This window comes from Meriones unguiculatus, chromosome 19 (genome assembly GCF_030254825.1).
Source record: "Meriones unguiculatus strain TT.TT164.6M chromosome 19, Bangor_MerUng_6.1, whole genome shotgun sequence".
In the NCBI taxonomy this organism is placed as follows: Eukaryota; Metazoa; Chordata; class Mammalia; order Rodentia; family Muridae; genus Meriones; species Meriones unguiculatus.
The window spans coordinates 9,240,663-9,266,288 of NC_083366.1; the positions used below are offsets into that span (position 1 = coordinate 9,240,663).

The 25,626-nt window shown below is 38.9% G+C and overlaps 1 protein-coding gene across 1 annotated transcript in view; it reads right to left on the reverse strand.

Annotated features, from left to right (window-relative positions):
• The window catches only part of Plxdc2 (plexin domain containing 2), a 434,652-nt gene that overhangs the window by 12,391 nt on the left and 396,635 nt on the right, over positions 1–25,626 (reverse strand). Inside the window, exon 13 of the mRNA XM_060372593.1 lies at positions 18,036–18,196. Within this exon, the coding sequence (XP_060228576.1) occupies positions 18,036–18,196 (161 nt within the window). The remainder of the gene's footprint in view (positions 1–18,035; positions 18,197–25,626) is intronic.

The following is a 25,626-nucleotide window of genomic DNA, read 5'->3' on the forward strand; positions in this document are numbered from 1 at the left end:
CTCTGAAATGTCCACAGCAGTGGAGTACAAAGGAGAGCTGACATTTGGAGTGCATGCTTTTCTGTAACGCCTGTGACCTAACAGTCCTCCTAATAGTAATCACAAGCAGACATGGCCTAAATATAAAAACTAAAACACAAAACAAAAACTACCTTTCTAGGTCCCTTTCTGTTGTTTTAATACAACACTTAAACAAAAAGTGGCTTAGGGTCCATCAATGAGGGAGCTCAGAGCAGGAACTCAAGGTAGGAACTTGAAGCAGGAACCACAGAAAATGCTGCGCATAAGCTTATGTTAGTTAGCTTCCATCTATAGTCCAGGAGCACCTACTTATGCATGGTGCCACCTCCAATGGGCTGTTTCCTCTTCTATTAATTAAGAAGAGGTACAAGAGAGATGTAGCCAAACATCAAGATGATTTAGGCAGTTAGTTCCCCAGTACAGGCTTTCCTTTCAGATGATTCTATGCTATGTGTGTCAAATTGACAATTAAGTAAAACTAAGAAAAACTGCTACATGAAATCAGTAGGGAACTGAATGTGTATTGTCTGAATAGCAGAGAAAGGAACAGGGAAGAGCATTGCCAAGTGAGTGAGCGCCACAGGGAAGAGCATTGCCAAGTGAGTGAGCTCCACAGGGCTCAGAGGGTGATTTGTCCTCTAACAGCTGAGCCAAATGCTGTACGTCTTGTATTCTCATATGCACAACTGTGATATGAACAAGTTTCATTTAGAATCTCCTATTTTAATGCGAGTGCACAAGGTAAGATCTCATGGGCTGAAGATCACTCTGCGCTTAAAATGAGTGCCCAAGATGCTAAATATTCCAAACCTGCTCTCTATATGAATGGCTGTACAGAGTCAGGACCAAGGATACAACTGTGTGTTCCAGGCTCAGCATCCACAGAGCAATCCATTTACTCGTGGACAAATAAAGAAGCTATGCTAAGCTGACATTCATATCAACACTGTGTTAGGGAAAACTAACACATTAGCAGAATCTACTTGTTAGAAATTAGTTTTGCAAAAGTTTTTCCAGAAGAAAATATTTTCCTTACTATAGTTTAGAATTTTTGGCATATAATGTCATTTAAAAGCTAATCTTATCTTAATTTTTACCTAGCAATGCACCTGTAAACAAACAATACTCCCTCTTATTGCCTGTAGCTGGAGCAAAACCTTAGTCCAAAATAAAAATAAAATGGTAGAGACAAGGAGACTCATAAAGAGTGTGGGCATTAATTTGCACAAAAGTCAATTCATTGTACAGCTTCTGTACTCTTGAGTGATATACTATATTCATAACTTCCTTGATCATTACCAGCCTGTTTGATGCCCTAACTGGCTCTGATGTTAACGAACAAGAATGAATGCATTCAGCCAGCTAATGATGTTACTATTTATACACATTTATCAGAAACACACTGCTAAACTAAAGGCATATTTAATGTAATTAGGGAAAGTCATTCATTTGCAAAAGCTGAAAGAAAAGTTAACGAATAGTGTTACCCCGAACCACACAGATAAGATTTGAAAGTGTGTAAGATCAAATACCCACAGAAATTCAATATATGCAATGAGTTTCAAGGAAAGGCCCTTCATTTGAAGTTGGACCCTAAACAACAGAGATCATGTTTCCCAGGTGAGAGGAAACTCCAAGGTGTGAGCATCAGTTGGGTCCACTCTCAGGTCACCCAGCCAGAACTCGGCAGAGATCCTGGGTCGCACAGGCACTTGGTCACCAGATCAGAGCCACACACCTGCGTGTGCTGATCACCTTCCCAGGCTGACCAGTGGACACAAAAACGCCAGAGACTGGGAGTCCCAGTTGCAAGAAAAACCCACAGGGAGGGAAGGAAACGGGACTGACCTCAGGTCACCCAGTCTTTCCCTGGAAAAGGTCCCACAGACCGGCGGGTGCACAGTCACTAGCCCTGAGTGGGGCTCCAGCCGCCAGCCCAGAGACCTGCTGCGCACCCAACTTTCCATCACAGACAGAACTGTGAGCCCCAGGGCACCAGAGACTGGGTTTCCCTGTTGGCAGAAAATCCCCCACAGGGAAGGAAGCAAACGGGGGACTGACTTCAGGTCACCCAGTCTATTCCTGGAAAAGGTATGCAGACTACTAGGCACACGTGGCCAGCCGAGAGACCTGCCCTGCGCCCCAGTGTGCATCACAGATAGAACTGTGCGCCCCAGGGCATCAGAGACTGGGAGCCTCTGTCGGGAGAAAACCCTACAGGGAGGGAAACAGCTTAGAACACTCAGCTGACACCCCCCCCCCCCAGCAGCACACATGGGAAAGTTCTGGGGAAAAGGTCTCAGGTTCCTGTCCAGTCACCAGCTTGGAGCCACCACCCGCCAGTGCCTGCACGCTCTACCCTCCAACCCAAACACCACAGACTGGGCCTTCCTGCAGGGAAAAAAACCCACGGTAGGGGGACTATCTGGCCCTACCCTAGGACACCTAGCTCCTAAAAGTTTCTAACTATCCACAGGCTCCAGGCTCTAGACTCCAGCTGCATGCATGAGAGCAGAGCTCACCTGCCACTGACTACTGCTTGGGAACTGGGGCACAAAGCCTGAACCTCAGGCCTACAGAAGCCCGGGATCCAGGAGATCAACCCCCAGATACTGCTCCAAGGGGCAACCAGTTATCCCTAATTAACCTGACCAAACCACGGGGCACCCAGGTTACAGCAGCAGCTCATTAAATTTACAGCTAGAAACCCAGAAGCAGGGCAGCTGTCTCCAGGACTTCTCAGGGTGAGAGGAGAGCCCCCTTGACTAACAAAGACTACAGTTACCACTCAGGTCTCTACGCCTGAGGTGAGCTGTAACAATTCCTGAAAAACACTGGCTATCCAGGGACTATACCCAAAAAGCTGAGAAGGCTTCCTTCAGGAAAAATCATCTTCCTGCCAAGGGGATTCTCTCTACCACAGGATTCCAGGAACCACCAGAAACTAACACCCAGCAACTAAGATAGCCCAATGGATAGAGGCCAGCATAAAAGCTCAACCAACAAAAGATAGAGCAATATGGCATCTCCAGAACCCAGTTATCCAGGGGCAAGCAACCCTGGACACCTCAGCATAATTGAAATTCAAGAAGATGACCTAATATCTATGCTTATGAAGAGGATAATAGAGGAAACAAATAAAATGCGTAAAAACTTAGGGGAAGATAAACTCAAACAGATTATGGCCATCCATAAAGAAATACAGGAAATTGCAGCCAAACAGTTTGTGGCCTTTAGAAAGGAAATACTTAAATCACTGAAAGAAATAAAAGAAACAGAGGATTGTTCAAACAAACAGCTGAAGGAATTGAAGGAAAATACAGTCAGACAGGTGGAGGAAATCAACAAAACAGCTCAAGATCTGAAGATAGAATTGGAAAAATTAAAGAAAACAGAAATGGAGGAAATTGTGGAGAGAAAGAACTTTCTTATCCTTCTCTGTTGCTTATACTTATGTATGCAACAGAGAAGGATAAGAAAGTATAAACTTGTTTTTTTTTCTGTCCAATGTTTCTCAGCTAGAAATTGATGTTATCTCATCTTCATTTGAAAACACTTTTAAATATTCCTTCCTTCTCCTATTCTCTTTTTCTTTCCTCTTCTTTTTCTGTTCTTTTCTTGCAGCATTTATGGAGCTCAGATTGATCTCAAACTTGAGACCCTCCTGCCACCAGGCTTAGCTTCCTGAACTTTTCACTTGTCACCTTCCTTTTGATTGATGATGTATTCTCCTGCATCTTATTTTTTTCTTTTCATTTAAGCTGGTCTACTTTACTGATTTGTAAACAGGAAGTGTTAGCATGCTCTAAGCTTCATATCTGAACACATGAATCTCTTCTTGTACGATTCTATTTTTCTCCCTCAGACTTCGCCTGTGAGGATTTTCACATTTCTCACCTGCCCCCTTCACTTCATCTTTTCCTTTTCTTGTTGTTTCTGTGGAGAGGCCCAGCTGAAATTTGGCCATAAACTCCAATCTAGCCTGCATCTAACCCCTCACTTTCCTGCCTAAAAGCTTTGCCTTCTGATGTTTCCAATTCTCTTACTAAAAATACTTAATTTCCTGGTTGCTTGTATTTCATCTTTCGTATTTCTGAGTCTTTTCTCACTTCACACATATAATTCAATAATCAAGAGGTCCCATTCTTTACCACTAAAGAACTGTAGGAATTTTATAGATTCCAAGTTAATTCTTGGAATCTCAGTTCCTCTGTCTGTAGTAGCAGAGGTATTGGTCTCACTGCAGAAACAATGAGCATTCAAAAGAATTGACTACAAATATTTTAGACAGGCAAATGAAAACTGAACCTCTATCTTTATCCCTTGTGTGGTTCTTGGATTAACCCCATTCCACATCCTCTGTAAAGACCCAAATTCAGCTTAGCAACTGCCTCACACAGTTACTGACAGTCTTCTAACTGCCTTCTGAGGGTTCTTAATTGCCACAAGAGCTTAATTGAGTAATAATATGTTATCAGACAGGCAATTTATTCCAAAGAAAAGTAATTTGCAGTGGGCATGGAAACAAGCTGGCTTGCTACTACCTACGGACTGGGCCAACAGACTAGACAATGCTGCCGTGGTCATAAACGCTCTAGTAAAATCCAGTGTGAGTTAGTGCTCCCTCCTTCAACAGCAAGACAGGCCAAGTTCCTCAAGAAAGTGCTCTCATAAAGCTATTCGTGTCGGGAGCACCTGTGTGTTTCTAAATCAAGAGAAAGAGAGCTGGCAGGTTTGGTTCTCATCAGCTTTGACTACAGGGATGGTAAAAGGAGAGCTATTGTCTACCCTAATGTAGTTGTGCTCTTTAATTCACATTTTAATAACTCATCTGTGGAATGGCCTGAAAGGAAAATTTAGACTATCAAATCTATGAAAGTACACTATTAAAAAGTTTAGTGTGAAGTCTACCAGCCAGACTAGGACAAAGACAGGTCTTTTGAAATGATCTGTATATTTTGACATTTTTTTAATTTGTGTAACTTTGAGTGAAATTATCATGCTTTACCTACCTAAGATTTAGTGGTAATTGCACTAATCACACACAAAAATATTAGTAAAATGGTACATGTGAGACAATGACTACTGTAATCATTGTTTCTGTGTATACATACTCAATGTTTTGTTATTTAAGAGAGCACAGGAGAAGTGGTGTGGCAGATAGGGGAGGAGGTTGAGGGGAGGTAATAGGGTGGATTTGATCAAAACCCAGTACATTCATGAATGAAATTTCAAATAAAATAATTATATATATATATATACATATTAAATATACAATGTTTTCTAGAAAAAAGTAGTTGAAGTCGAGTATGCTAAAATATGCCTGTAATCCTAGCACTTGAGAGGTGGAGGCAGACAGATGATCTCTAGGTTAGACCTGGCTACATGAGGCCCTGCCTCAAAAGAAGACTATCAGAAGAAAATCACAGTATCTAGTATGTGCCAAACAATTATAGATACTGCACAAATTCTTCCTAACTCTCTTCCTCATCTTTAGAGAAATCTCCTTTTCCCTCCCTAAGATCTGTGGTCCCTATTTTATTAATTTTTATTCCACTTGGTGAATTTCCTGCTAGTGTGAAGCACTGCATTGCTGTGGAAGTTGGGCCTGAAAGGTAGCTGCTGAGCATTTCCTGGACCTGCTCATCGTGGACATCTCTATCAGAGGCGTTATGAAGGATGACCCACTCCCTGCAGCTGCAGAGGCGTCTTCTCTCCTCATCCCTGGCTCTCTGAGACTCCTGGTCAACATCTATGGCTATTTGAAGTTACCCTGTTGCTAGGCCAGCAAGGTCCATCCTTTCCCTACTCTTTCTCCCACAGAGATAAGACTATGAGTATCTAAGGCAAATACCTGTGTTTGAGCTTCACATCACCAGCTTGTTCTTCTGTAAATGTGTTCTATAGGGTTATGATTTTGGCATGTCATTGATGGTCTGTTTTTCTATATGTAGATTTGGGAAGATATGCAGCTTCATTCACTGAAAACTTCCCAGAATCGTTTAGTAAGCCTAGATTTTGAACCTTAAAGATCCTTTGGATTTACTATTAAATGACATTATGAGTATTGCTTTCTGATAATTTACAATTTTATTTGGGTACAGATGTTATATATAATAGCATAATATTTTATTATTGTACTTATCTTTCACTTTTTTAGAAAACGTGATTGTATTCTGCTGAAATGAGACTGAATATGCGCACATACACAACACACACAAACATCTCTTGAAGTTCAAGAAAAGATACTACATTTCCTTAAGAATCATACAAGACAGTGCCGCCACTCCTGATGAGGCCTGATAGACTAGGGTCAGAGGGAAGGGGAGGAGCACCTCCCTATCAGTGGACTGGGAGAGGGACATGATTGGGGAAGAGGGAGGGTGGGATTGGGAGGGGAGGGGGGAGGGAGGTAGAGGGGAGATACAAAGTGAATAAACTGTAATTAAAAAATAAAAAAGGAAAAAAGAAAAAAAGCGTAACTAATGAAATGTTTAGAGTTAAAGTTCACCAGAGCATATAAGTATCTAAATTTTGTGTACAAAATAAAAAATTGCTACAATATAAGGAACTAATGAATTAAATAGCAGAGATATTTCTGTAAAAAAAAAGATTCATACAAGATAACTAAATAGCTGCAACTTTCTCTTAGTTCTTCTAGATCAAATTTGATGTAGTTGGATGTAAACCATCTACATCAACATAGGGAGTTTAATAAGCATGCGTGAAGTTTGTGCTTGCCATGAGACTGGATGAGAAGCATCTTTATGCCTTTATATGATAAAGACATAAGGATTACTGATTCCCAATAAGGCCAGAATAGAAAAAAAAATTGTGTTATCCTTCCCTTCTCCCTCTGCGCCTCTCTTTCCACAGATTCTCAGCTCCTGATTCCACCTTCCCATTGCTGTTGTTACCAGGACGTACCACCATGACTAGATCTATATTTATGCAGTTATAAATGTAAGACCTAGGGCTTCATCTGTGTTAGGCAAGTGCTCTACCCGCTGAGCCCCACCCCCAGTGAAGATTGACTAGAGTCTTTAGTGCTTGAGTGCCTCTGGAGATACAGAGCTTGTCACTCAGAAGCACATTGCATTTCTGGGTCTTTCTGATGAGTAGAAGCTCTTAAAAATGGGCCCAAATTAATATCTTTAAATTTTCTATTCCTAGATCATGTCTGTAACAGAGCCCTTTCCAAAACAGTCAGACCCCTGGTTCTTATGACATCCCTTTAGAATCAGCAGGGGAGTTACAGTGCTCCTCTTTTGACTCTTTCTGCTGGAACGTTGTTGTTCCTGATATCTCATTCACTTGTGGTGTGAATCGACTCTTAATCCCTCTCTGCTGAGGCTGTGTTTACATACAATCAGACACAGAATGGACTTGACTGCTTTTGATGGGAGACATCTGCCTTTCCTGTAACGTAAGATCCTTTTATCTAACTGTTGTATACTGGCGATGCTGGGGATTGAACCAGGCCTCTCGCCCATGCTCGCTTACAAAGGAGCTGCACTTCGGCCTCACAGGATGCATTTCCAAATGCCAGTCACATAATATGAACGATAGATACTGTAATTACTTCTGGCTAAATTTCAATCCTCTCTATATAGGTTCATGCTGCATCAAATCTTCTCTACATTAAGTTTATGCATATTCAAGATTCTTGTCTAGTTATAAGTTATAGAAGCAGAGTGACATGTTTAAAGATCAAGACCAAATGAGAAAACTAAGAAAATATAAGATGAGACATGAACTTAGACATAAAATTAGAAAACACTAGAAATATTAGTGAGAAAAAATATTCTTTATAAAATCCCCAGGACATCATGTCACCCTCCGATGATGCATAATTATAACAAATTTCTTTCTTTTATCAAAAAAAGATTGTCTCATTTTTTTTGTAAAGAAAACATGATTTATACTTCTAAGCCTATGTAAAATATGATCTTTCACAGTCAATGTTCAAAATAAATTTTGGTACATGATTAATTTTTTATTTGAAATTTATTTTAATCATAATAAGGACTGTTTAAATTATACATATATGAATTAGCTAAAATTTGAGACTAGAGATAGAACTAGTGACTGATAATTCACTTGCTAACATTGCTCTTGTCTTGAATTAAAATTAGTTTGTTTACATTAAAGTTTTATAGTCTACACATCACAAAAAAGTAAAACAACTCATTTGTAAATTTTAAATGCCTTTGGTTAATTGCTTCTCATAAAATTAAAAAAAAAATAACAATTACTACCATTACTTACAATAAATTCCTTTATAGTTATACTTCCTGGATTCTTAATTTCTTTTGATCTCTGAAACTCAAATTTAAAACTTTAATTTTTATGCAATCAAAATAATGTAACTCAAGCATGAATATGTTGATATTCTACATATTCAGATAACACTTTTATATCTATGCCTAAAATGTTATGCTTTTGGATGTGCTATAAAAGCAATTTAATAATGAAACACATGGAAGAATAATTGTTGAAATTAAAATTTCTATGACCCATTTGCACAAATAGGCTTAGGTATTTATTTTAGTGGAGAATGGTTATCAAAGCTACAAGGAAGAAATTACTCAACAGCTAGCTGAGACTCTAAGACAGTAACCTTCTTATCCTCACATACCAGAAAACAGCACTGGAATATCAAAACATGTATCATATGCTTTAAAATGACACCACTCCAGTTCCCAAAGGCTCATGGGAACTGGAGCTTTTAATTTACTTATTTATGGCAATCTTTCATTTGTGAAGACCTTCACTTTAGATTCTCTTTCTCCCTCTCCCTCTCCCTTTCTCCCTCTCCCTCTATGTGTGTGTGAATTTGTGTGTGTCTGTGTGTGTGCGCATGCGCACACTAATCTGTATGCTGTGTCATCTATGTACCTAGTTTCATGGTCTTATCTACTATCTAAAAAATCAGATAGAAAATAGTAATTAAGAAGGAATTTAGTATAAAGCTCAATGCAGTACAAGATCATTCAGTATTTTTAATAATTCTTTCCAGTGAAGTGATTATTTCATTAAATTAGAATCACTATTTTAGTTTTAGGAATTTAAGTGAACATATACCAACCAGCAAAATGAATGCAAGATGACAGCTATTTAATGAATTTTATTTTGATGACTGAAGTAAAAAGTAATCACCATGAATTCTATGTGATATCTCAAATAGTGATATACATGATAAAACAAAAAGTAAAGATAGAAAACGCTCAAATATCTGAATAAAGTCTCCTTTTCAGTTTTATTTGACAGTGTGTGGGAGCCCAGAGGCTCTGGGCCCTGCTCTCCTACCACCTGAAGTTTTCAGGTTTGGCAGCAAGCACACTTACCCATGGAGCCACCTTTCCCATCCTCTCTCTTAGAAGGAAAACTTTGTAATTTACTTTGCTTATGTTTTGCTATAGCTCTGTAAACTGTCACCTAAAATGTTGCTTCTTTAACAAGCACGTAAGAGCATTTCAACTAGCTTTGCTGTCTTTCCTCACTTGCAGGGGCTCGTGAGAACAGAATATCATCTTTTACGTCCTCCAAGAAACAAGAAGTGATTTATTTCAGTGCATCATTTCCCCCCTTGAGTTTTCTTGAAGACTGAACTAAGAAATACCTTAAGGGCAAAATTCAGTTATAAGAAATGTGCCACTTCAAGATAAAGGAAGATTTGTGGTCCCCTGGAGTGGCTTTCTCTATTTACTATATGGGTTTGCTAATGATCATGTCTTCCCAACTCTCCAGTGTTATTCACACAGCAGCTGCAGAGTGAGATGGCAAACTTGGTAAACATGCTTTCCTCCCACACAGCAGCAGCTGGGCCCTTGCCCGTCTGTCTCTGGCTTCCTTCCTGGTGGCACTGTACTGCCAGGAAAAGTTGAGGGCCACAGCTGCCTGCGTTCCTTCACATTCTCCATGAGTCCTTGTTATTCACAAATACTTCTTAGGATTGAGAATCAATGGTGTCCAATGGCTCAAAAGACTTTTTTTTTTTTTTTTTTTTTTTTTTTGGTTCAGACTGCACGCTAGGCTGAGCAGTCCTGAGCTGGAGTGACAGCTTTGCAACCAGCTGTCACAGGGCCTGAGCAAGAGGCTGTAATATCTTGTCTCTATTTCTTCACTGGATTGGACTCTGAAGTTGAGTCGGAAACACACTGCTCATGAATGTTTTAGGCACTGAGGTTTCTGATCATTTGAATTGATCTGAGTTTTATAGTAACTACAATAAAACAATCAGAAATACAATAAGAAACAAGAATTGCTGTCTGTGGTGTTAACACTGATAACTATGCTGTTATTTTCCTCATAAACACTTATACTACAGAGTGAAATATCAAGTCTTTATAGGTTTTTTGTTTTTTAAGTCATTGCTTTTGTTTAACTTTTATTAGTTACATTTTATTCACTTTGTATCCCCTCATAAATCCCTCCTTCCTCCCCTCCTAATCCTACCTTCCCTTCCCCTTCTTCACGCATGCCCCTCCCCAAGTCCACTGATGGGGAGGTCCTCCTCTCCTTCCTTCTGATCCTAGTCTATCAGATCTCATCAGGAGTGGCTGCATTGTCATCTTCTGTGGCCTGGTAAGGCTGATCCCCCCTCAGGGGGAGGTGATCAAAGAGCAGGCCAATCAGATTATGTCAGAGGCAGTCCCTCTTCCCATTACTATGGAACCCACTTGGACACTGAACTGCCATGAGTTACATCTGTGCAGGGGTTCTAGGTTATCTCCATGCATGCTACTTGGTTGGAGTATGAGTCTCTGGAAAGACCAGTGTTCAAATTTTCTGGTTCTGTTGCTCTCCTTTTGGAGTTCCTGTCCTCTCCAGATCTTACTATTTCCCACTTTTTACATAAGATTCCATGCACTCTGCCCAACAGTTGGCCATCAGGCTCAGCATCTGCTTTGATAGTCTGCAGGGCAGAGCCTTTCATTGGCCCTCTGTGGCAGGTTCCTAACTTGTTTCCTGTTTTCTTCTTTTTCTGATGTCTGTCCTGTTTGCCTTTTGGGATGGAATCTGAGCATTTTAGTCAGAGTCCTCCCTCTTGATTAGTTTCTTTACGTGTACAGATTTTAGTAGGTTTATCCCCTATTATATATCCATATGAGTGAGTATAAACTGTATGTGTCTTTCTGTTAATATAACTCGACAGGAAATGCGCTCTGTGCTTTAGCTGGGGGCAGTCACAGAATCTTCCACTTGCATACTGAGGTTTCTTTTTACTTCAACATTCCATGATTTTGTGCATCAAAAATCCTGGGCACTTGCACGAAAGGCAGATACTTTGGTTCTCCAGAATTTAAAAGAGCTGGCAACAGAGTCCATGTCAGAGATAGCACCTGCTCCCCTTACTAGGAAACCCCCAGGGTGACTGAGCTGCTTACTGGCTACATCTGAGCATGGGGTCTAGGTCCTCTCCATGCATGGTCCTTGGTTAGTTCATCAGTTTCTGTGGGCCCACTTGGGCTTAGATTTGACAGTGCTGTTGATCTTCTTATAGGACATCTGTCCCCCTGCGTCTTTCACTCTTCCTACAACTCCCTGTGCTCTGCCCAAAGTTTGGCTGTGGTCTTAGCATTTCCTTCTATCGCCTGCTGGATGGAGTCTTTCAGAGGACATCTGTGTCAGGCTCCCCTTCAACCAACTTCCAGTATCTATTCTATTTGCCCTTCTGACTGAGAATTAAGCATCCTCCCTAGGGTCCTCCTTGTTATTTCACTTCTTTAGGTCTCTAGTATGGTTATCCTGTAATATATGGCTAGTATCTTCATATAAGTAAGGATATTTCATGCATATCTTAAAGGACATTGTCAACAGAACAAAACTACAGCCTATAGATTGGGAAAAGATCTTCATGAACCCTACATCCGAAAGAGGACTAATATCCAAAATATATAAAGAACTCAAGAAATTAAACACCAACAAATAAAATAATCCAATTAAAAAATGGGGGTATAGAACTAAACAGAATTCTCAACAGAGGAATATTGAATAGCCAAAAAAAAAAAAAAAAACCATTTAAATGTCAATATTCTTAGTCATCAGGAAAATGCAAATCAAAACTACTCTGAGATTCTATCTTACACCCATCAGAATGGCTAAGATTTTGCAACTTCTAAATCAAGCCATAGTACATTATTTAAGAATGGTAGAGTTGTTTCTCCCATTAGAGAAATTAACTATTTAGGCCAGAAATACATTTTTACTTTACTCGGTGTTGCTTTATCAAAATCTGTCAATAGTTAAGAGGCGTATAATAACGGCAGTCATGCTTACTTCATGCTCTAAAACTAATTATTCAGTGTGAGATCTATACCTAATTTAAACAGTGTACTAGCTCTTCATTCACTGGCCTGTTGGCTGCATGTGGTAGGCAGCTCTTGTTCACTCTGATTATGGCTGACACACAGCACAAGCACAGCACATTAAAAAAAAAATCGACCAGCAAATGGTCAATGGATCCACTGCTTGTTCGGCTTCTGTGCCTTTAGATGTCTCATGTCTTCCTTCCTTGCTCGAAAATCAATTGTATGTAGAGAGAGAGGCAACATTTTTCTCCCCTTTAAGATTCTTTTCATAAACAAGTATTTTCTAATAGAAATGTAAAGAGACCTATAGGGATAGTTTAAATCTGCGTAGTGGACACAGTCAAAAGTAAAAATAAGAGAATACAATTTAGAGAACAGAATCTTGTTCTGCAGCCTTGACTGCTCTTAAATATATGACCCTGCCTTAGCCTCCCTCACTAGTGCTAGAATACAGCAATATGCCTTTCAATAATTTGTAATTATTTAAATTGTCAACAAGGTGTTTAAAATTCATTGTTTATCTGTCTCTGTGTGTGTTTGTGTGTCTGTGTCTGTGTGTGTATGCTATAAAGGCTGTTATAGCTCCTGGTACTGTAGTCACAGCCAGTTGTGAGCTGCTTAATGTAGGTGCTGGAAACTGAATTCAGGTCTCTTGGAAAATTCAACAAACCTTCCTAATCACTGAGCCACCTCTCTAGCTCTACATAGTGGGGTTTTGTTTTTTAAGGAAATGACTATTTTTTGTGATTTTCATTATATAATAATCTTTTCTTTCCCCAATCCTAGATTTAATTTTGTGCCCTTTTCTTATAAACATTGAGTTTTCTATTATTAATGTTTAGTGAAAATTATCATAAATCACAGAGCTTATGCCTAGACATATTTAGCAATCATTATATTTAATTAGGAACCTTGGACACACTGACTCCTTGAAAGAGGTATCAACTTTATAAAAATTTTTGAAGTTTTAAAATGCATTTTTATGTATTTGTCTCTTTCAATTTGTTTGAAGACAATAAACTGTATTTCAAAGAAAGTTTTAAATCACATGTAGATATGTCAGATTTTGATCAAAATCAGATATCTTTTAGAAAACAACAAATCCAGACAGATAGCAAAAATATAAGCTATCTAGTATAAAACTCAGAGAAAATGCTCAGTCCCACATCTGCAGAGGATAATGGAGGATTACAGGACTTAAGTGCATGAGAAAGAGACCATCTGCCAGGTTAAAGAATGGGATACTAGGCTGGAGCCTCCTATGTGAAGACAAAGATGTAGACTGTGGATTCGCTTATCGGACCACAGTTTGTGGAGTGATGGCTTGCTTTATCACCTCACTTTCCTCCTACAAACAATACGCTTTAAAAAAAGCTGAGCCCAAGTAAACATCAAATAAAGATGAGTGTGCCTACAAAATGTGTAAAAAACCAGTACAGCTACATATTTTCTGCAAGGTCAGAATTCATTATAAGGGCATAGCATGTTAAGATGCTATTACCCTACATTTAAGATAGCACTGCACTATATTTCTACTTATAGCCAATGAAGAAAAATCCTTAGCAGGGAAAGGCAGCAAGAAGCGGCTATGAGCTTGATTTCTGAAGGTGGAGCATCTGTGCTCTAATTCTGACTCTTATTGTATGCATGAGAGATGTTGAGTAAATCATTTAAGATCCATGCATTAGCTTCGTGATGTCTGAGATGGAGATCATCCTAGACCGTATGCATCCCTTAGATCTAGATGAGGCAATGCAGGAATCTCTTTCTTTATCATGCATGCTTATGAAAGGGCTAAATATGAACGTAGGAAATGAGAAGAGTGTGTTTGGGGAGAGATACTCTAAAGCGGAAGATTGGTTGTATGAGTTTTGGTGCAGGCATATGGGCAGTCACGACATTTAGTCTGTGTAACACAGGAAATAAATTTATAACCATCGATGAGATTTCACTGTGAAACATAGAGCAGTACATACTGGGTAATTCTATGGGTATCATTGAACTTTGAATAGATTACTAAAATTAGTCTATTTTGCTAGTACCACCGACAACAATTCAAGAATAATTTAATTGATGGTGTGCAACTTAGAGCTAATGCAATCTGTGGTGACAGACTAACGTTCCCTAAGGGTGTTCTCACCGTGGACGGCAAACCCATCAGTGCTACCTCCCATGGCCTAAGGCACATTGCAGATCATGGGATGGAGAAGTCGTTATCAGTTAGTCACAAGGGTCAAATGGAATCACCAAGGGCCTTGCAGGAGTCAACAGGGTCAGCGTTAGCTGTGGTGATTGAAACAGACTGTGGAGTGATACAAAGGGATGCCAGAAGCCAAGGAACACCGCCTCTACAAGTTAAAATAGCTGGGAAAATATTCTCCCTGGAGCAATTATTAAGACTCAGCCCAGAAGTACCTTGACTTGGTATGGCTGACTTTGACCTCTGACCTGCTGCACTGTACAATAATCTGTGGGCTGCTTCAGGCCAACAGGTTTGTGGCTCTTAGTTTCAGCATCTACAGGAACTTACAGAGCATGTTAAATGATCAGAGAAAGCTCTTCTTGATTTCTTGAATGTATTAGACTTTACTGCTTTCTGAGTTACTTCTTGTGTTCATAACTTAATAACACAGTTATAGAATAGTTTTTGAATGGAATGATTAACAGCCCTTCCAAAAAGTTGGTAAGAATATAGAAAGATGACCAATTACTATAAATGGCTTTCCATTTTTGCCTTTCCACCATCCTAAATTTTTATATAAGTAGGATCACTTTCATAATGACAAAGCAAATCAACAGTTTTACAAAGAGATATCACTGAACCATGAGCCATGAAATGTACTATAAGCAATACCACTATATTCAACTGTAGGTGCCAAAATACTAATTTACTTAATAATTAAACATGTTCAGAATCATATGTCTGCACGTTCCAAGTTGTGTGATCTAATGGATCGGCAGTTTGATTTTGAAAACTCTGGCTTGCTTTAATAATGGTAAAGTTACAAGCTTCTACTGACCAGCTGCTGTGAGATTACATGACCAGAACAGGATGAGTTGGAGATGATGATTTAACCAGAATCTACCAATCAACTCAACAAAATGGAAAAGAACAAAGATTAGACCTACACAGGAAGCCATCAAAGAAGACTCTTAAGCACTGTGATAAGGAGCTCAACTGTAAGCTCCCCACAATTGGTGGCTTCTGGAGAGGTGGGGTGAAAGAGGATTCAGTTTTCTTTAAGGTGATAGCCAGTGAGAGTTTGACCATACTCCAGTGAGAATAGGGGCAACACAAATTGGAGTTTTGTTGTTTGTTGTTTCATTCTTTGTCTTTTTGGGAGGCCACAAGGGTGGGGAGTGGACCTGGGAAGACTGGAAACTGAGTGTGATCAGGGCACATTATGTGAAATTCCCAAAATAATCAACACAAATATTATGTTACAAAAAGAATAGACATGAAACTGGCAGACGGGTTTGCTGCCCATTATAAGTGAAAAAGCAGGTTATTCCTGAAACTATGGCTGTTTGATCTTGGGAAAGTCATTCCACCCTCTTAAGCCTCAGTCTTCTCCTGTGATATGAGTGTACAGGATTAAATTGATCATAAAAATCTCCCCTAGCCCTAATATTCTGTAAATATGTATGGCTATAGAAAGACTGCAAACACAGTCAGGATTATAGGCTCTGGCTGTTAATCCAGAAGGTTAGTTCAAAAGCAAGCAAACAAAAACCGTCTACTTCTAGATTTTATGTTATCAATTGTTGCTAGCATACAGATATTGTTATCAATTAGCTTCAAACACGTCCACCGAACCCCCTGCACCGGTTATTTCACAGCACCCTATTTTTTCATTATGTCAGAAAATAGACTGCAGTGTACTAAAAGGATCCAGCATGTGTTGACTTCAGGCACTGGTGGCAGCCTGACGCCTGGTTGGTCAACTGAGACTTGCAGCTTGTCACTTGTCAGTTCTTTAAGGACTACATTCGGTAACCTTGGGGAAGAGGTCCACATTCTTCTGGGAAAGTCAGACATGTTGAAACAACTTAACAGCTTTTCAACTAAATGCAAGACCAGATGCATGCCCAATAACTATGAGGTGAAATAAGGATGCCATGTCTGGAGTCTGCCTTAAATGCAATTGTACTCTAACTTTGAAATTTTGCCTTTTTTTTTCTTCCAGAAAATGTTGATAACATGCCTGTTCTTTCAAAGAGACTTGGGTTACTTAAAATCTAGATTTTAAGAAATTTATGAATCTTGTAGGGTAGAATAATCATGCACAGACTGAACACTAATGCAAAACAGAAAGATAAATGTCAAAGAAAGGTATGGGTAAAAGAAAAAAATCAAGTCCACATGTGCTCTCAGAGAAATGTATGTAGACAGCATATAGGGTGAATGTCATTGAAGGATGCTGGACACCTGAATTCATGAACTGAGGTGAAAGGAGACAGCTTTGTTGATGAGAGAAACAGAATGAACAGTTTCTGCAGGGGTAGGGTATGGGACATTCAGGGTGTATCTGGAGAAGATAAGAGTGAAATATACCAGTAATTCCTACTCCAGGCTGGAGAGCCATGGCAGGAAGATGGAAATAATGGATAAAATCTGGATTGCAAATACCTTAAATAGCCACATAAGGAGACCACACTTTGTTCTATAGATAAAAGAGAGCCATTTAGGAATTGGATGCAATTATCTAATTGATCTATAGTCAGCCATCCCTATTACAGGGGCCAATGGCAATTCTCACTCTGCTATTGTGAAAGCCTTATATTTTCTCACTTATCAGGTGAACTGTTTTTCCATATATTGTGCAGTGAGTTCAAACTCAACTCTCACATGTGTGAAAATCACCAAAGGCCAATTCCTTTTGTCACTCTAACATTTCAGTGTTGTCTGGTGTTGGAAGAGGAATACTCCTATAAAATTCTCCTATAAAAAGTTGCAATTACAAGGGACATGGGGAACTCTCCTGGGCTAAAAAGCAGAATTGATTATGCTGATTGTGTCAAGTGGTTTTGAGGCTCTTTGTCCCAGCTTTCTGGACCTTTATGTTTGGCCATGGCCCCTATTCATACTCCTTGTTCCTTCTGTCAGTGGAGCTAAATTTAAATTCTGTATAGGACAGCACAGCATGAAATCAACAGTACTGCGGATATATGGGTATGCATTTATGCAAAATGAATAAATATAGATGTTATACAAAATAGCAGTATCACATAGTATCTCATTTTTATATCTGCCATTTTGCAGTGAAGTTGTATTTTCTGTACATTTCATGAGCATTTTGAGGACAGACCTACTTTAATGTATTATACACACAGTCAAATTTCAACTGGCAATTTATTAAATCAAGTCCTCTGTCTCTAGCTTAGGCTGGATTTTCCCTGAGGGCATAGAGAACAGCTGTTTAACATACTTCGTATAAGAGGGCTGGAAAGTATGGTTTTTATTTTCCCTTAGGTCTCTGAAGGGAAGATGGTTTATTTGTTCAAGAGCTTCAGAGATAAGAGGTCTGACCTCATCATCCAAAGTAATCTATCAGCATGGATGTGAGTGGGTGCAATGAGCATGAGATCAGCCAGCGTGACGCTGACAAATCATGTGCCAAGCATTAAATCCAGGTGGTGTTTGCTAGTTCACTCAGCCCATCCACCAGCACGGCTTTCATGGCTGAATTTGACACTTACCTCAATGAAGAAGATGCTGGCTGCTGACGTTGGATGGTGATACATATAAACTGTCACCAGAATGGCCGCTGCTATAATAAGGACCAGGATGAGGATTCCAACGATGAGGCCAGCATGGAGGGTTCCTCCTTTCTTCTCAGCTGCACTGTCATCCGTGGAGGCTGAAAGAAGATCCCAGCTGTCAGCCTCTTCATATCTGTACCCCTAAGTTCAAATTTTCCTTTGTGCAAAATTCATGTATGTAAGTAACACCAAATCTTTATTATGTGAGTTCAGGCTTGGGGACATCCACCCAGCTAACACCCAAGCAACAAAAAGCCCATGCTATTGATGGCTAAAATAAATTTAATATTGTTAATAGTGCTGGGGATCAAAATCATGGACGTATGCATGTTAGCCAAGTGTTCTCTACTGCTTAGTGATAATGTAGCCCCTAGAATATCAATTTCTTGTTTAATAAACACAACTAATAACCTTTTTGGTTGTGTGTGTGTTTATGTATGTGTGTATGTGAATTGTGTGCACACAGGTGTGGAGGCAGGTCAATGGGTGACTTCTTCAATTGCTCCAAACCGTGTTTTTGGAGACAGGCTCTCCTGCTGTAATGGAAACACTCTCCTCGGCTAGACTGGCAGGACGTGCTGAGACTACAAGCACAGGCTTACCTTTTAACGTGAGTGATGGGGATCTGAACCTACCGCCTGAGCCCTCTCACAAAGCTCTGTTTTTGATTAATAGCTTATAATTTCCCAAACAGTGAGAAAATATGAGAGTCTGTTTAACTGTTCAATAAATTTAACTCTCTGTTTTTCTCCATCTCTTTCATCAAACTCACAGTTATTGCCAAAAATGACTAATTTTCAAAAAAACTATTGGTTATTCTGTTTGGAATTTTACATAGATTTTTTTTTCAGTTGGCAACTCAGGCATTTTCAGAAAGTCTGTGAATGAATCTCAGAGCACAATTTTCAAAATCTGTTTTAAACTGAAAAGATTTTTAGAAGCATAACAGGAGGAGACAAAATGACCCTTAAATAGTTTTATTATTTTCTAAAGGGAAAAACTACAGCACATGAAAAGATCCCAGTATGCTGCAGCTTGGTATCATTTTCTGTAAATTCTAATACGGTGTGTGCCAGAATAATATTAGTTTTCTGAGTTAGAAAAAGGAGAAATTTAATTTCAAATGTAATGACTATCCAAAGCAAAGTCAATCAACCACATAAAATAATCTCTGAAGTGTTCTAAGATTCTGCAATTTTGATGACTGTTCAGGCATTTAGAGACCATCCTAAATTATGTGTGGCAGGCAGCTGAATGCTAGTGTGTAATATAATTGGTATTTTTGAGTCATTAGGTAATTCTCAAGATGGACAGACATTCTAGAACAGTGGGTCACAATATTTATGTTGGTGGCTCTTCTCTGTGTCACTCTTACCTTTTGTTTTTGTTTTAAACAGTCTTTTCTATTAAACAACTTGATAAGCATTGAGGTTTTTTGTTTGCTTTAAGAATTTGTTAGTAAAATGCAGACATGGTTTTCCACCAGAATGAATGGTCTATGTGAACTTATAGAACTCTGATGAAGCAAAAAACAAAAACAAAACCAACAAAACCTCACACAATCCTTCGCACTCTTGAATTTCCTTCCTTTCATCCTTCTTTTAGACTTTTTCTCTTCCTCCTTTTCCCTTCCGCTCTTCCTTATCTTTTTCTGACCTTTCCTTTCTTCTTCTCCTTCACGCCATCTCTATTCAATGGTAGGTCATCCTAGATCCCCCTTCATTTTTCCACTGTCATCGTCTGTTCTTTGTTTGGATCTCTGTATTCAGTGATTCTTCTCTAAATCCTAATACTCAAAATTCTAAAGGGTTTTCTCCCATTGCATAAATTAGTAAAGAATATCAGATTTAAAGAGCAATTCATTATATAAAGTTGCTTTGCAATATTCAGATGTATGTTTGTTGTCATGAATGTCCCATCAACAACTCTAATAGGTAGGCATGATTATTCCTGTTTTTAATGGGTGAGATAACCAAGGCAGCAGGAAATTAAGAAATGTGCTAAAGCTGCAAAGCTACTGAATTAGAGCTGGGCTCAAACAGGTCAGGCTGGTTGTAAACCCTGGCTCTGATCCACCACATTCTCAGCTAACACTGAGCTCCTAGCATTTCTCCTCCTACTTATTTGATGTCATGAGTCTGGCATATAATTCTGGAAAATTGTTGGTAATTTCAAGTAAAGGAAAAAATAATTTAAAAGACAGTTCAAAAAATAGCACAAATGTGGTGGTTGTGCCTCTCTTGGGGCTCAGGCCAGTGCTGGTGTCAGAAGCCCTTCCTCAAGTTTAGGGAAGGAACAAGATGAGAATGACAGAGGAAAAAAAGTGAAGGAGTAATAAAGGCCATTGACAGGTGACAGCCACTGGAAAGAAAGACAGTTTCATGACAGCGGAATAAGGCTTTAGTTAGTGACCTCATCACACTTGCCCTCAGGGCTCATCCTGAACGATGATGTCAATGACAGTATTACTCCATTGTGTTCCGGCAAGGAGTCAATATCTACATGTAAAGTTCTCAGAGGGACCTGGCATGTAGCAAGCACTTATTTAACGCTAAGCTGGAGTATGAATGCTTTACTTTTCATATGAAGCAGATGGAGGGAAATTATAGTGACATATTCCTAACACCATAAAGACTAGACATTTGGCTTCTTTATTGAGTATGCGTTTATGACTGCAGTTTATGAACTAACATATTGTTTTCCCAAATTATGACATGTTACTTTCATAAAAATAACCGGCTTGATATAAAAATGTACCAGAGGGGCGAAACAGAATAAAACTGTATACTTCAGTCATATGAAGAAAAGCTGTAATGTTTCTATGACCTCCTTACGGAATTCTATCTCTCCCTCCCACCATCTCTTGCACCGTCTCTTCCTTGTTCTTCTCTTTTCTGGAACCCTCCATTTATCTACCTTCCCATCTCTCTCTCTATTCCTTATCTCTCCCCTTTCCATTTATCCTCCAGCCAGCCAGTGTCTGTTCTGTTGTATCCCTATGAGGTCCACATTCTCATATGCACAGCACTAAGTTTCATCATCATGTTTCTCCTCATGTGTTGATGTGTGCTGGATATAGAAGGGAAATATGAATCACTGAGCTGACTTTAGCCTATCATGTCCCAAGTGGACTAGAGGATAGAACTGCTCCAGAGGCGATGAGGCTTCCCTCTGGAGGAGGAAGATGGCAGAGGACATGTTTTACTTAGTAAGACCCCAATTAGAGCGAAAACCATTACTAAGTTGCAGGACCTAACTTGCCAGTCTTTGGAATAGAACGCCAATTTTGCAAATTCAAGTTTGTAAACTTTATTTAGTCTCTTTTGTAAGGCATAAACATCAGCTCTCACCATCATTGCTCAGCTATGTTTGACATACGGATTTAAGTTATAACCCTTTAAAGTACAAATTTACCTTCATTGGTTTTTTTTTTTTATTGTTTTTTGTTTTTTCTGTTCTTTTGTTTGTTTGTTTTTTGATTTTGTTTTTGAGACTTTGAGACTCCTGGTGATTAGTGTTCTCTGTGTAGAGCCTGATTTGTTGCTAGGTAACTAATAATTTCATAATATTTCAGATAACGATGATGTTAATAGAATAGACCATTTTTATAGTTGTTCAAACAATGATAGACTGTAGACAGATAGTTACCAACCTGTCAGATAAAGTGACCTTAATGAACTAAATGATATGTTGTCATAAGAACAAACAGTTTAAGGAGAAATTTAACATTTAATTACAAAATGTTACAAAAAATTGTCCGTGTTAATTTCTGAACGATTCCTAGTAATCATCGATGATGTGATACAAAAGGCACATGCATTTTTTAGAGAATAAATTTTCTACTCCCCTGTAATTTAACCAATATTCTCATGAATCTACAAATAGTGTAAATAGCTCCACAGCTTCAAAGATGTTAGGGACCCACAGATATCACAAGGTTATTGGGATGTTAAAGGTTGTTGAACTGGAACATCTGTGTTGCTGTGCTTGGATTCTAAATGTTCTATTTGCTTTCCAACTCATCATCACTTCTCAAACAATATGATAGAATATACATAGGTTAGCTGTGGACAACATGAGGGATTACCTGTTTCCAAAATTATGAGCATCTTAATGCCAAAATAAAATGTAAAATTAAAAAAATGAAAGCAAGTCCTTGATAATGCTTATCATTGGAAGATAACTAGTGCCCCTCTCAAATTGAAAGAAATACTCCCTCAGAAGAGACAATAAACGAAGATGTCAACTTTGGAAAACAGTCAGTACTGAATTTGAAAGTTGGCAGAGAGAAGCACAGCAAAGAAAACTGTGCACATGCCTCAGGTATAAACTTCTTGTACTGCTCATTAGAGTCTGTAAAGGTGGAGTGTTCAAACATGGCTGCAAGAAATCTGGTCATGAGACCAAAACTCGTACACCATTCTTAGGAATAACATACACATCGAAAATTTATGTCCCAAAGCAAAGAAAACCAAACAACAATCGCTTTAGTGTTATATACCTGATAATTCTAATTTCTAGCCTTGTCTTAAGCTTTAAATTGAGTACACTAGGAGGGAACAATGATAAAAAGCAGTGAGACAACATAAAATTGATTCTCCAGGCCAAAGAAGTGAAAATTGGAAGCATACACTAAATGCCTACACAGTAAAGATATTTTTGTAATGATTTAAGGCATAAATGGAACATAGAAAATCAACACTATTAAAGATGACACATTCTCACCTGATGCTGTGAAGGACCAAGCACCAAGGCTTGGTGGCTTTTTTGGAGTTTATGAAATGATGATCAATATTTAGGCACAGAGAAGACTAACAACTGTCACATCTGTCAAAGCAATTTGTTATTGCTAACTGAGTTTTTGTCACCATAACTGTGAATAAAACAGATTTCTAATAGTGGAAAAAATCCAACACTTTATGTGAATTGATTTACTTGTTCTATTCCTGGGAACATTTATGACTAAGTGAGCTGACAGGAGAAAAAGTGGAAGAAATAAAGAGATAGGAAAAAAGATGTCTGTGTGTAGGAAGAACAAAAGTTTAAAGATTCTTGAAAGTAGAGTGTTGGATTTTAAAACTCTGTGTCTCCTTTTCTTCATGGTTTTCTCAGAATTCATGTGTGCATGACATTGATATTCTGCATTCAGAATTAGGCTTCTCTAATATGATAAAATATTCTAACACATTCCTAAAGAGACCTGCTCCTGTTATCAAATCTCACCAATCCCCAAAGTCTAAGAATAACATAAAACTAAAAATTCTTGTAAGAAATTGTATCCCCTTTAGAACTAACTCTTCTGGCCTAAAAGTGAAATACTTCAGCCTATAAATTCCATACCATATTATTATCTTTTGGGGGATTGAAGGCCTGATGTATTGGGCAAAGTCTCATAGAAATTTGCTCAAAATCCATGAATTTTACAAAGACATTGCCAAAATGTTCTTTCTTAAAGTTCTGGAATGAAGTTGAACTAAAACTGCCTTAAATATGAATGTCCATGTTTGATAAAAAACACACAGGCACATGGCTTTTCTTGTGGAATATAATCTAACCCACTTAGATACTAAAGCAAGTAATGGAACAGCCATGTGATAACACTTTTAACTTAATTGATTCTCATTTGGAAGATGCCCTTTAATTGATCTGATTTTGTAGTATGTTTGTTTCCTGCCTCTTTTCACTTTTTTATTTAATTATTTTTTTATTAATTATAGTTTATTCACTTTGTATCCCCCCTGTACCTCCCTCCCTCCACCCTACCCAATCTCATCCTCCCTCTTCCCCACCCGTGTCCCTCTCCCAGTCCAATGATAAGGGAGGTTCTCCTCCCCTTTCCTCTGATCCTACTCTATCAGGTCTCATCAGGAGTGGCTGCATTGTCTTCTGTGGCTTGGTAAGGCTGCTCCCCCCTCAGGGGGAGGTGATCAAAGAGCAGGCTAATCAGTTCATGTCAGAGACAGTCCCTGTCCCCATTACTATGGAGGCCACTTGGACACTGAACTCAGACTCATGACCAAGACTGAATTTGATTTTTCCTAATGATTTATGCATTTTCTATTTTTTAGTAATTCAGTCTTCAGGTTCTTAATATGAGGCTTACAATTTTTTTCCATAGGAAGTTTATTTTATTCATTCATTCATTCATTCATTCATTCATTCATTTTCCAATTTTTAGATGTTTCTTAGTTTATTTTTTATTAATTTTTATTTTTTATATTAATCACAGGTTGTTTACTTTGCATCCTAGGTGTAGCCCCCTCCCTCTTTTCCTCCCAATCCTACCCTCCCTCCCTCATCTCCTCCCTGCCCCTTTCCAAGTCCACTGCTAGGGAGGTCCTCCTCCCCTTCCATCTGACCCTAGCTTATCAGGTATCTTCAAGACTGGCTGTCATGTCCTCCTCTGTGGCCTAGCAAGACTGTTCCTCCCATGGTGGTGGTGGTGGGGTAAAGGAGCCAGTCGTTGAATTCATGTCAGAAATAGTCCCTGTTCCCCTTACTAGGGAAACCCATTTGGATACTGAGCTGCCATGGGCTACATCTGAGCAGGGGTTCTAGGTTATATCCATACATGGTCCTTGGTTGGAGAAAGTCTCATAGAGGACCCCTGTGCCCTGATACATTTTGTCCTTATGGAGCTCCTGTCCTCTCCTGGTCATATTAACTCCCCCTTTTATTGTATGATTCCCTGCACTCTGCCGAAGGTTTGGTGTTTCTTAGTCTATTAATATTTCAAAATGTTTATGGTGTTTGAGTGTGCTGACATGAGTGCTTGCATATGTGATGTGTGTGTGCGCATGTGTGTGACATGTCTGTTTGTCAGTCAGATTCCAGTATTATGGAATGGGGTTGAGTTTCTTTTTCAGCTTTATGTGGTGGGTTCTAGAAGTTTAATTCAGGCTACAAGGCTTGTACATTAGGCATCCTTTACTTATTGAGCCATCTTGCTGGCAAACTATTTTTCAAGGGTGAGAGTGACCTTAATGTAATTTATAAAGCATGCCAATACTGTCATAATGCATCTTGTAACATTTACTTTATGAGATTTGGCAAGCTCTCTAAAGAGAAATGTACACACACACATACTCAGTCATTCACAAAATGTATAGGATACATTGAGACTAGCACTGGCAAGGCAGCGGGTGAGGCCCACTTATTCCACTCTTTTCTACTGCAGATGACTGACTGAAATTTCATTCATGGCTGCATTTGAAATATTTTTGGTTTAGAGAATATAAAAGTATAAAAATCCTATTTTAAAAAATAACAATACATTACTTCTTATCTTTGAACCTGGAGGTAAGTAAATCTCTATGAAACCGTACTATAAGAATCTCTGGATTTAATCAAAATGAAGGGTTGGGACAGTCACTGTACAATAACTTACTGAGTTGGTGGGACTTTTGCTCTGAGTGTGTGGAAGCTCCTTAAAGTGACTTGGCAATATTTATAGCTATTATAGGACTACAAATAAACCTTTGGGGTTATCCAATTTGATTTTTCTTTCCATTCTTATGTTATGCACTAC